The 13,570-nt window shown below is 38.7% G+C and overlaps 1 protein-coding gene and 1 non-coding gene across 2 annotated transcripts in view; both read right to left on the reverse strand.

Annotated features, from left to right (window-relative positions):
• UBAP2 (ubiquitin associated protein 2) overlaps positions 1–13,570 on the reverse strand; it is a 91,919-nt gene that overhangs the window by 22,813 nt on the left and 55,536 nt on the right. The window contains exons 9-13 of the mRNA XM_069476519.1: positions 11,711–11,774; positions 7,593–7,647; positions 6,972–7,039; positions 4,386–4,575; positions 966–1,179 (exon numbers count right to left, since the gene is read on the reverse strand). Coding sequence (XP_069332620.1) covers positions 966–1,179; positions 4,386–4,575; positions 6,972–7,039; positions 7,593–7,647; positions 11,711–11,774 — 591 coding nt within the window. The remainder of the gene's footprint in view (positions 1–965; positions 1,180–4,385; positions 4,576–6,971; positions 7,040–7,592; positions 7,648–11,710; positions 11,775–13,570) is intronic.
• Positions 4,179–4,262, reverse strand: LOC138389034 (small nucleolar RNA SNORD121A). The gene has a single exon (XR_011234474.1). It is a non-coding gene; the product is annotated as a small nucleolar RNA SNORD121A (small nucleolar RNA).

Below are 13,570 nucleotides of genomic sequence, written 5' to 3' on the forward strand. Positions count from 1 at the left end.
ACAACCAAGTCTATGATTAAATAGAACTGCTATTCCTTAATACAGAGTGGCATCTGAGCACTGGTAGGGAATGGTGGTTTAATGTCACAATTTCTGTGAGAGTTTAGTTTAGAGAAAACATCCACCTTAGACAGGGTACCTTGAAAATACAAACAACAGAAGGTAAAGCTTCACCAAATCATGGCGGATACACACAAATGTTAGAATAAGATAGCATCACAGAAGGTGTGATTTAAAATGTCCACATTCCACCTGCTGTCACAACCCTATTCTAATAGAGCTCAGAAAATTCTGTTGATACATTTACTCAAAGTGTTAGATACTCATAATTGCATGCTCCTACCATGCTTTTGTACATCTCTTCAAGGCATGTACTGCCATTGCTCTTACTACTAGTAATATCACCAAAAACAAATAAGCGCAGGATACACAACAAAAGGAAGACGTTTTAGAAACTCTGCAAGAGTTCAACTAAGGAAAAAACATCTCTAAGGCTAGGCACAGTGGCTCACACGCCTGTAATCCTAGCACTCTGGGAGGCCGAGGCAGGAGGATCACTGGAGAGCAGGAGTTCGAAACCAGCCTGAGCAAGAGTGAGACCCCATCTACTAAAAATAGAAAAAATTAACCGGGTGCATGCTTGTAGTCCCAGCTACTCAGGAGGCTGAGGCAGGAGGATCGCTTGAGCCTACGAATTTAAGGTTGCTGTGAGCTAGGCTGATGCCACAGCACTCTAGCCTGGGCAACAGTGTAAGACTCTGTCTCAAAAAAAAAAAAGAAAGTAAATAAATAAACATCTTTGTGGTCAGGGTCCACATCCCAATGTCAACCTGTTTTGTCTTTTATGGTCCCGACACTGTAGTCAACTTCCACATCTTTGTGGTCAAGTTCACAAGTCAACATATTCTTCTTATGTTTAGCATGCTCTCCATAGGGGCAAACCAGCACCGCAAATATATACTTACCAAAATGACTGAGCACTGAGGACTGGGATGCTGAGGGCTTGAGGTCCCAAGAAGTAGTAGTTATAGGGAGACTCGTACTATTCTGCTGTGAACTTGGGGTAGTAGTAAATTGGCTCAAACTTGGGGCTTTCAACTGGTCCAAAATCTGGGAACTGGTGATGTTCGCCATTTTTGATGGCGTAAGCTCTCCGAATCCTGATCCAAGTACAGATGACTTTAAAGGGAAATAAAAGAACAAAATCCTCAGCAATACAGAATTTGTACCCCAGGCTTTAAAACACACCAAGTGTTTTCACAAGTATTTTAAAACCTGTAACTGAGAACATATGAATTAGTAAGATTGTCCTTAGAAAATACTCCATGAAAATATCACTCTGTGTTAAGAACTGACAAAATAAATCCACCAATCTTTCTGGATTCTGACATAAGAGATTAATGAGGAGGGTGAATATTTGCCATGAGTTGATTTTTTTTTTTTTTAAAGTGGTATTAGTGACTAATGCCTGTAATCCCAGTATTTTGGCAGGACGAGGAGAGAAGATCGCTTGATGCCAGGAGTTCGTGACCAGCCTGAGCAACATGGTGAGAACTCATCTCTACAGAAAATAAAAAAGAATTAACCAGACGTGGTGACATGGGCCTGCAGACTCAGCCACTTGGGAGGCTGAGGCAGGACGACTGCCTGAGCCCAACAGTTCAAGGGTTCAGCAAGCTATGATTGCACCACTGCACTCCAGCCTGAGTGACAACACAAGACCCTGTTTTTAAAAAAAAAAATAAGTGATGTCACAAGTTGACAATTAGATACTACTCCTGTCTCAGCCTCCCATGTAGCTTCGACTGCAGGCACATACTACTGTGCCTGGCTACTTTTTCTATTTTTAGTAGAGATAGGGTCTTGCTCTTGCTCAGGCTGTAAATACTACTTTTTTTTCTTTTTTAAACTAAAGAGCAATATTATTTAGTAAATGAAAAGGTATGTTTAACAAGTAAAACCACAATTATTTGCTTCACCTGTGAACCACAATAATCATCTTTAATGATTAGAATACATTTGGTCACGGAACAGTTCAACTGTGAGGTCACCCTGCAAGATCAAACACAGGTCACAAAACTTAAGCACTTAATATTCCAAAATCTGACACTGAAATACACAGGCATTTGAGGTTGAACAAATACCCTGGATACTGCTGTGTTCAAGTTGTTTAGATGACTAAGAACACTAAACACACTCCAAAAATAAGTACACTAAAAACAATGTCACTCCTTCCCCATCTGTCTTGTCAGGTCATATATCAAGATCCAAAGAGAAGGAAAACCTGACTACAAAATACAGTGCAAGATCAACTGCACTTTTACATATAAATATCATTCTGGAAGATTAGTGCCTTGTCAAAAATAAGATTTCAAATCCATCTAAGGTCAAAAACAGAAATACTTTACATTCCCCCCAAAAGGATAGATCAAGTAAGTTGAAATGATTATTTCTGTCATCAGTATTCAAAAACGGGGAATAGCCCAGTTTTTGTAAGGAAATGTAAAATTTTACCATTGCTCTAGATTCTTTGTTCATGCTGACCATTACACCTCTCTTACGTTACTACCAATCTGCCAAAACCCAGCTCAAGCCCACATGTTCAGTGAAGGCTTCCCACATGATGCCTTTCTTCTTCCTCTCTTTTGCTGAGATTATGCACCAACTAGTTTTATCAAAGGTACTATCTGTGTGCTTAGAACACAATGAAATCACTGAGTCAGTGACTACTCCCTTGCCCTAGGTAACACTTAGCACAGGGCCTCTCAAGGCCACCTGCAAATTTAAATGCATGGGTGGACTTTTAAAACGTGTACATTAATACACACACAGCCATGCAGGTACATATAAACAAACATATACATTACCCAAATCCCAATCTCAAAGATGCCAACTTATTTTGTCTTGTGTAGCTCCTGGCATTGTTATCATCATCATCATCATTATGGGTGTTGATGCTATTTATTAAGTTCCCCAATGACTGTAAAGGGCAGTAGGGTTGAGAACCACTGCTCTAATACAATGCTAAACAAACAATTCTTACTGCACTTTCTCAAGGTGTTGGTCATGACACAAAGGTCATGACCTGAAGATCAACATAAAATTTCAAGTCCTACCTATTAGCATAGTGGCCAGGCAAAGATTTCAACAAATCAGCAAGGACATGACATCATTATGCCAATAGCAGATAAAAAGAAAGAGGAGGTGCGTGGTGATGTCTAGGGAGCCAAAGATAGATAAAATAAAAAGAAAGAAAGAGGAGGAAAGCACATTGGTGGTTCAATGAAAATTGAGGGATTTTATTAGGCCTTCTCAAAAGAGAGATGGGGCCATGCCTTGGGCTGTCCCACTACAAACACTGACACCATCTCGGATATCAGTGACACTAGAAGTGCCAAGTCCCCAAACCAACAGCATGACACGATTATGCAGACTAGATGATAGCAATGAAAAGCTTGCATATTCGATTCTCAATTTTATCAGCATCCTGGAAATGATCTGACGCAGGTAGGGGAGAAAATTCTGTTTCTCACTAATAGATTTCAGGTAAATCACAGCAAAGAACGACCTAAAATAATGATCACTAGTGAAAGCTGTAGGTCTGTGTTCATAGTTCTTTCAACCTTCCCACAGCAGGCTCAGAACTTCCTACCCTTGGGCCGGGCCTTCAGTTTCCCATTGTGCAGCAACATTCTTTCACAAGCTATGCTTTAAAAGCTTCCACTCCCAGCAGCCTATCTTCACATCCTTCACTAACAGTTCCTGGAGTTCTTTCTGATGGGAGCTTAACTCTCACAGGAAGTCAGAGTAGTACATGCAACACTGTATGACACAGTTGCAGTGAAAACACATCCAAACTGTAAGGGCCTCTATTACACCGGTTGGCATTTTAAGAAAACATAGCGTTACTTTATGGAATAAAAAAAGAAAACAAAATGCAAAGAATATAAGCACATAGGCAGACTTAGAACTGTTTTGCATGACTTCATAGCAAGCCAATAGTTAACAATTGCAGTGAAGTAAACTAGAAAACGAGAAATTTAAAATAGTAAGTATAGATACAAACTTTGAAACAAAATCCAAGAAAAATATCATTAATAAGAAGAAAAGGATGCTTCTGGCTGACAGAGTGATCATTAGTTTAAAAGAACAAATCATAAAGGAAAGTTTTCATATTCGTCCAGGAAAACTCAGAGTAGTTAAATTCGACATGGAGTCATCAGATATGTGCTTGGAAATTACCACATCATTGTTTTCTGGACTGAAATATACTGCAGAAATTTTTACATTTAGAAAGAAATTGTAAGGCGTGTGTCATATTCTAGAAAATGTTTGCTAATTGGTACATTCCTTAGAGTCTCATACTGAAATTAAAAGTGAGTTACCAGGCTCTGAGGAGTATAGGAGTTGACAGCAACGGAGCTTCCCGTCCCTGGTGCGATCTGATTATTGTGTTGCGAATTTGTGAAGACAAGGGCGTGGCCAAAGCCCTGCTGTTGGGAGGTTTCAAAGGAGTTGATGCCTGAGGCTTGACCGGGAGGAACAGGCTTCTGGAGCAAGGCTACTACACCAATGCTAAGCAGACAAAAAGCAAATGAGGAAACCGTCATAAGCAAATCTTACCAACAAATGAATGAGAAGTGAATCAATGTAAAGTTATACTAAAAATCATCTAAGTGAGAACCTTTGGAAAATGGGGTTTCAGGGAACAAAAAAGAGGGCATCAATCAAAAAACAAAGTAAATGAAGCCACAGAGACTGAAGCGGGACTTTGCAGAGAAGAAAAATGAAAAGGGGTAATGAGAAATTTTCACAGAAATGACAATGATGACTCATATGAAAATCTGGAGCAATAAAGTAAACTTAAATAATTTTCTGAAGTTCGGCTCATTTTTTTTTAGAATATTTTACCCCATTTATTACTTGGAACCAGAGTTTCTAGTAGATCCATATTTTAGGGAATGAAGATCTCAGCCAAAGTAGACAATTCAATAAGTGTCACATTTATCTTAAATATTCATACATGTTTTGCATTCTATCCCATAATAAATTTATGTTTATGTATACACCAAATAATTTCCTATCTTAAATACTGAGGAATAAATGCATATTTATGAATATATATATATATATATATATAAGCATAATACTATAATAATAGTATGTGTATGTTAATAAATACACCATTAACTAGAACTCGTTTAATGTCCCCAGAAGGACAGATATTCCAATTTGAGAAGCATGGACTAAAACCTGAAAGCATCAGGAATAAATCACGTGCCAGATAAAGACTACCTGACATGAATGAGCTTCTAACTTCCAATACCAACTCTTACCCAAACTTACCTAGGAGTAGAACTTGCAAGAGATGCATGAGATTTCTGAACATAATACACTCCATTAAACCGATTCAAAAGGCCAGTTCCCATTAGTTAAACTAACTGAAACTTTCACCATGCCAATGAAGACAGGCAGATTCTAGAATTCAAGACTCACTTCTGATACACAGCAAAGTTCCTAGCCGAGTTCCTCTCCTTAAATACTGCCATTCTCACACTCCCATAGTCCAACTTGAATTTCCAGACTAGTATTTTGGACCCCAAGATAATGTTCCAGTTTATAATATCCTAATGTCAGGAATACAAATCCAGGATAGTTGTATTACATATGACCAATCACAAAGTTTATTACTACCAATAAACAGAGCAACTTCTACTCCAAAAGCTTGACAAGACACATGTATAAAAAATTTATTCTGAAGAATAAATAGAAGAGACACTAAAAAGTTGAATTGTTTTTTTTAAAAAATGAAAATGTTGCAAATGCACCACTTATACTAGGGGAACAAATGAAAAATGATACTACAAAATTCATTCATAAATACAATGGAGAAGGTACATGTATTTAATAAGAAATTCACAAAATATATTACGACATAACCATTAATCATTTTTATTTCTCTATAATGAAGTCTCATAACCATCTCATTTAGCATGAGAGGTTCAAAACTGTCTTCATTTCTAAGGTGTCACACATATCCAGACTTTCATCTTTCCAGATCATTGCATTTTAAAAGCATTTTCAAAGATGGTTAGAGTTATTGTGAAAACTAGAATATAAATAAATGCTATTCAGTAACTCAGTTCAGTGCACATTCTGAGAATATTGCTATTGCTCCAAAGCTCTTTCCTTTTCTGTAACCTAGTAGATTAAAACTAGTAGAGCCCAAATAAAATAATTCTGTATTAGCTTGAGAAGATGTAAATAAATGGTATTATATGAAGAAACTAAATGATATAATGTATTAAAGTTCACAGTCAAAAAACATAGGTCAACAAAAGTGAAAAGAGCAACCATTAAATAGGCTTAACATAATAATCTCTGCTACAAGTGCTAATGAATCACAAAAATAATTGCTATTTTCTTTCATCAGTGGATACAAACAATTAGGAAATGACTGAAGCTCTGTCAGCACACCAAGAAGGGGTAAAATAAAGGTTAATTGTAGATAAAAGGGAAAAAACAGAAAGACACCCCAAGATGAAAACTGTTTTCCAGAGGCAAAAAATTTCAATTATAGGCCGGGCGCGGTGGCTCACGCCTGTAATCCTAGCACTCTGGGAGGCCGAGGTGGGCGGATCGTTTGAGCTCAGAAGTTCGAGACCAGCCTGAGCAAGAGCGAGACCCCATCTCTACTAAAAATAGAAAGAAATTATATGGACAGCTAAAAATATATATAGAAAAAAAATTAGCCGGGCATGGTGGTGCATGCCTGTAGTCCCAGCTACTCGGGAGGCTGAGACAGGAGGATCGCTTGAGCTCAGGAGTTTGAGGTTGCTGTGAGCTAGGCTAACGCCACGGCACTCACTCTAGCCTGGGCAACAGAGTGAGACTCTGTCTCAAAAAAAAAAAAAAAAAAAATTTCAATTATACTTTAGAATAACAAATATAAGATGGCAAACAGTGATTACCTTTGCCCGGGTGTGATGTGATTCTCTGCAGGAACAGATGAGGCAGTGAAGACCTTTGTTTCAGAAAGCTGTAAGATGTGTGGGGAAAAAAATTTTAATCTTACTCCATATAATATAAAACCCAAAACAGGCCAGACACAGTGGCTCAAGTCTGTAATCCCAACACTCTGGGAGGCCAAGGCAGGAGAATCGCCTAGAAGTTAAAGACCAGCCTGCACAACATAGAGAGATCCTATCTCTACAAAAAACATTTTTAAATAGCCAGGAGAGATGGTGCATGCCTGTAGTCCTAGCCACATGGGAGGCTAGGGTGGGGGGGAGGACTGCTTGAGCTCAGGAGTTACAGTTAGCTATGATCATGCCCCCACACTACAGCCTAGGCAACAGAGTGAGACCCCATCTCTCAAAAAAAAAAAAAAAAAAAAAAACTTCAGTCCTACACGAAACTGGTCATTTTTAAGTGGACAACTTTTAAAAAAGCCAACTCTCTAAGAACCTGCCTAGGGTACATGCCAGAAAAGGAGTCAAAATGAGATAAGATGTCTCAGGCTTTCTTCCACGCACAGATTCCCAACCATAAACCAAAAGAAAGATGGATGTGGTCTCACACCAAACACTTACATCTTCAGTCCAGTCTTCTGTTGTCCACTCTTCTACAGAATTCTTCCAGGCCCCTGTTGGGAAATGACAACAATCACAATCCAAGTTCACATCCCAAAGTCAAATACCATCATAGTCTAAGTGTTTCCTTTTTTGCACAATGTAAGAAAAAAAGTATCAGATACCCCATTAGCAATTTAGTTTATAATCTAAGAAATACGAGGTCCTTAATCTCTTCTCCATTAAATCATAATGTTCTCAAATACAACTTGTCTCGTACTACCTAAACTCAAATCAATGTCTCAAAAATAACTTTGCTTCAATGTAGAGTGTATCTCCAAACAATTCTGCTATGAGTAAAAAAGTATGGGCACAGTATAAATGCATTTAACGGTAGGTTAATTTTAAAACAGAACAAATTTCATTTAAAGACAAATTTGCCTTAGACCCTATTACAGGTGGGTTGCTGAATTACCAAATTTAGACAAGCACCCTTTTTATAAAATATCAGCTCTACTACACAGTTCCCTAATAGGTTGTCCAGCAAAGTTTATCATACTAAGTTGGCTGCTATAAGTCCTGAGGAGCAGGTACAGAGGATGTACTAGAATAGTTCTTACACAATAATCACTGACAGAACATTTATGTGCTTTAAAGCAGCGATCCCCAACTTTTTTGGCACTGGGGACTATTTTGATGGAAGACAATTTTTCCATGGACCAGGAGGTGGGGATGATGGTTTTGGGATGATTCAAGCATATTACATTTACTATGTACTTTATTTCTATTATTATTATACTGCAATATATATAATGAAATAATTATACAATTCACCATAGGTTGGGGACCCCTGCTTTAAAGAAAAGTAGTGGTATTCAAAAATGTTAACTTAGTATGTTCAAATCCTGTATAAGTACAAGCCCATATTTTACAAACACATACCCATAGAAAATGTTTTTAAAGACATTAAGGATAACCACCTCCAGAATTCTAGGATTCTGGGTGTGTTTTCAGGTCAGTCACTGGAAGAAAGGACTTAAGCATCTGATATGCAAAATCCCATTCCTCCCCCAAAAGTTTCTGTGTATTCTGGGAGAAGGGAAAATGAGGAGGGCACAGTCCTGAGAAAAAAGAAGGTAGGCGACCAGGTCTAACTTCCTTAGAATCCTGTTAACCTAATAACCAACTTGCTCATAAATAAAATGATTGTTTCCTAGGAAAACAGTCCTTATCTATGGAATGTCTATAACAGCATGTCCCTGATTTAGGGCTGGGATGGCTCTCTGTAAAATGTTATGTAAGTTATGCTAATATATGGGTATAAAATGAAGATGTTTCAAAACTAAAAACATTCCTGCTGTGTGAGAAACTGACACGTCATCTATAGACCTCGTCTATTACTCTGAACCACAGATTGTATGTGTTGCAGGAAGGAAAACCACGGGTAGAGGCAATGGAGATCCCAGACCCTCTCCCTGTTTCTTCTGTGCCTCCTGATTGCTAGTGTCCTTGAATTATTAGTAAAATTTCATAGTAAGAAAAATTTCAATATTTAACAATCTGATCCTTTGTGTTAACTTATTCATCATACCTTTAAATGGTTTCCATAATTTCTCCAGAAATGTCATAAAACAAATATAAATTTATGTACCTTTATAACATCTCTTTGAATTAAGATATTTTCTTAAACAAAGGTAGAAGGAAGTAATAATTGAAGTGCAAAACACGAGTTGCAACCAGACCAGTAGAAAATCAGTACTGGAAGCTTGTTCTCTAGACCCCTGCAAGGCCCTTAGAAAACACATTGTACACAAAGCTAAATGAATCTAAAGTGATTCATCCACCTACACTTCACTCTTATTCTTCTACAGTATGACTTTAAGTATTAACACAAAATCTCCAATCTTTTAATGTATTTCCTTCCAGTCTTTTCTCTAAGTATAATTTCACGAAGTATAGTTTTATATGTTTGTAACTGGACTCGTGTGAAAGATGTCTTACTTACAGTACAGTGTCTTACTGCCACCCCATCAGCCTTACCCTGTACTCATGCTCTCATATTCATCACAAAAGACAGCACTCCAATCTACACATTTGCAACTTCTACTCAAAAGCTAAGGCTGAACCTAAGCAATTTTGAGAAGACTCTAACCAAGAAATAGAAAACAATTTCATGGGCTCAAAAATCAATCCTAAAACTTACACCTTTGAGACACGTAAGATTATAACAGGAAACAATTTATGCCAGGATTTTACACAGAAACTGTTCATCAAAAATCACCAACTAATCGATACTGGCTTTAAAGCCAATGTACATGTTAAGCATGATACTAAGTATCATTGGAAAGTTGATTAAAATTTTTGCATGTGATTAAGTGATAAATTACACAAAGGTGGTTAATACATTAGAAACTTTGGAGAATGAAAAAGTTAATGAAAGCTAGAATGGTAAGAGAAAGCTTCATGGGTAAAATAAAGCACACTAGGTCGGGCCCAGTGGCTCACACTTATAATCCTAGCATACTGGGAGGCCCAGGCAGGAGACTGCTTAAGCTCAGAGTTCGAGACCAGCCTGAGAAAGAGAGAGACCCCATCTATACAAAAATAGAAAAATTAGCCAGGTATGGTAGCACTCCCCTGTTGTCACAGCTACTTGGGAGGCTCACGCGAGAGGATCACTTGAGCCCAGGAGTTTGAGGCTGCAGTAAGCTACGATGACACCACTGTACCCTGGCCAGAGAGACAGAGTGAGATTCCGTCTCAAAAAAATTAAAAATAAGAAAATTTAAAAAAGATCTGCCTCTTTCTTCCTGGTGGTAAAATACAAAAAGAAAAAACGAAAAACAAAAGATGAAGTACACCAAACACCTTGAAGGAAAAGAGCTTATCAGACAGGGATATGAAGAAGAAATATTTCCAGGAGAAAAACAATGATGAGGCATTACACAAATCTATTATATATAAAACATTAAAGGTTTTCTGAAGTTTGAAATACACATTTTCTTTCATTTTTTAAAATTATATTAAAACACAAATTTTAGCATCTTAACCATTATATTTACAGTTAATAATATTAAGCTAAAATATGCCTTCTAAAACATGATATATAAAAGATGGGTCTGCCACCTAGAGAGCAGTATTTTGAAAATAATTGAACACAAATTTGGACATGCATAACAGGGTGAGAATCTGAATATATTTAAAAGCAGGCAAGAGTTAGTATGTAGTCTATCCAAAAACAAGCCAATAAAGATAGTTATAAGCAGAAATGCAACATGATAGAGTGGTATGTCAGGAAATACAGGGAAAACTCCCATGTCAGCAACAAGGGCCAAATTGTTGCAGTGACCTGCCATACATACACAAACTATTAGAAATGCCAGACATTAAATATAGAAGTGTACACGCTCGGGTCCTCGTCCTATTTTGGAAAATACATCCCAAAATATGGGACAATTTCAACATTAAATTACTTTCAGATTAAAACAATACATTTGGCCAGGCGCGGTGGCTCATGCCTGTAATTCTAGCACTCTGGGAGGCCGAGGTGGGAGGATGGCTCGAGGTCAGGAGTTCAAGACCAGCCTGAGCAAGAGCGAGACCCTGTCTCTACTACAAATAGAAAGAAATGAGCTGGACAGCTAAAAATATATATATAGAAAAAAATTAGCCGGGCATGGTAGCCCACACCTGTAGTCCCAGCTACTCGGGAGGCTGAGGCAGAAGGATTGCTTGAGCCCAGGAGTTTGAGGTTGCTGTGAGCTTGACGCCCCGGGGGAAATAGAGCGAGAGACTCAGTCACCAAAAAAAAATAAAAAAATAAAATAAATCTGTGATGAGTGCTTTATGTTCATTCAGTTTAACTTGATGTTAGTCCTCTAATGAAAGCACATAAAAGAAGACCACTTAGGAAATAGGAAAATGATGAAAATTCTGTGGCACCTTGAAGGCCAATCAATAAAACACTTCCATTAGCAAAAGCTGAAAGCTAGATTATCAAGTGGTTGTAAATACATAGTTTAGAAACATTATCGGATAAATTTTTATTAGCTAGCCTTGATAAAAATGGAAGCTTTTATAAACGTTTTAAAGATTTTTAACTAAGTAAGTTTTTATTTTAAAGTAAAACATTCATATCTTTGAGTCCATAAGAACTTTTGTTTGACAAATCCTGAGCTATGCTGTGAGCATGTGATGCCAGTTCTGTGGACCAATGTAAATGGAAGGGTTTAACATATCAAAACAGTGAAAGTCTTCAACAGAGGAGAAACTGGTCAGCAAATGAAACAGAAGCTAAGAATATGGTGTGTAAACTGTCCAAGGAGAGGGAAACTTACTGAAATCTATAGTATGACAGGCCACTGTGACTCAAGCTATGAATCTTGTGCCTGATGGCTCTTGAACACTCAAATTACATCAACTATACTCATTCTCATTCCCAAGTTTACCAAGCCTCCTTTCCTACTTGTCAAAGAGGACGTAGCATATTCCAGTCTGTTTGACAGGTAGTATTTTTTTTTAGCAAATTTATAAATTAGCATTCTGAGCACACACCAGTCTGTGTACTTTGGTTGATGTGAGTTTTCCTCACATTGGGAATGGATTTTTTATGATTACACTGTCAAAAGGTCAGGTTTCTGAGCCTGTAAGGCTGAGCACTGGATGCAGAACTCTGTCTTACCAACAAGACAACACCACTCCGTCAGCTGATGACACCTTTTAACTGTATTCTGTTAAGAGTGAGATGGGGGCCGGGCGCGGTGGCTCACGCCTGTAATCTTAGCTCTCTGGGAGGCCGAGGCGGGTGGATTGCTCAAGGTCAGGAGTTCGAGACCAGCCTGAGCAAGAGCGAGACCCCGTCTCTACTAAAAATAGAAAGAAATTATATGGACAACTAAAAATATATATAGAAAAAATTAGCCGGGCATGGTGGCGCATGCCTGTAGTCCTAGCTACTTGGGAGGCTGAGGCAGGAGGATCGCTTAAGCCCAGGAGTCTGAGGTTGCTGTGAGCTAGGCTGACGCCACGGCACTCACTCTAGCCCGGGCAACAGAGCGAGACTCTGTCTCAAAAAAAAAAAAAAGAGTGAGATGGGGAATAAGGGGGGGGTGGGGGGGTGGGGGGGTGGGGGGCTGGGGGGCTGGGGGGGTGGGGAGAGGAGCTAAATGACGAATTCAACATTCTGCACTTTGTATTGTCAATTTTCTTTTAAAGCCATTTTCATAAATGAATGGGCCCAGTGTAGTAGCTCCCTCCTATAATCACTTTAGGAGGCTGGGAGAATCGCTTTAAGCCAGGAGTTCCAGACCAGCATGAGCAAGAGCGAGAACCTGTCTCTACAAAAAAATTAGAAAAATTAGCCAGGCATGGTGGCACACACCTTTAGTCCCAGCTACTCAGGAGCCGGAGGCCCAAGCAGGAGGATCCCTTGAGTCCAGGAGTTTGAAGTTGCAGTGAGCTATGATGATGTCAACACACTCTAGCCCAGGAGACAGAGCAAGAAGACCCTTTCTCAAATTTAACAACAAAAAAATTGATGAATGGTGATAATTTACTGCCGCTTTAATTTGTATTTCGCCAATGCTAATGATGATGAGTTCATTTTTGTGAACTCACTGGCTATCCATATATCTTCCTTGGGGAAACATCTGTTCAAATCTTTTACTCGATTTTTATTAACTTTTTTTTTTTTTTTGAGACAGAGTCTCGCTTTGTTGCCTGGGCTAGAGTGAGTGCCATGGCGTCAGCCTAGCTCATAGCAACCTCAAAATCCTGGGCTCAGGCGATCCTCCTGCCTCAGCCTCCCGAGTAGCTGGGACTACAGGCATGCGCCACTATGCCCGGCTAATTTTTCTATATATATTTTTTTAGTTGTCCATATAATTTCTTTCTATTTTTAGTAGAGACGGGGTCTCACTCTTGCTCAGGCTGGTCTCGAACTCCTGACCTTGAGCGATCCACCCGCCTCGGCCTCCCAGAGTGCTAGGATTACAGGCGTG

Source organism: Eulemur rufifrons, chromosome 7 (genome assembly GCF_041146395.1).
Source record: "Eulemur rufifrons isolate Redbay chromosome 7, OSU_ERuf_1, whole genome shotgun sequence".
In the NCBI taxonomy this organism is placed as follows: domain Eukaryota; kingdom Metazoa; phylum Chordata; class Mammalia; order Primates; family Lemuridae; genus Eulemur; species Eulemur rufifrons.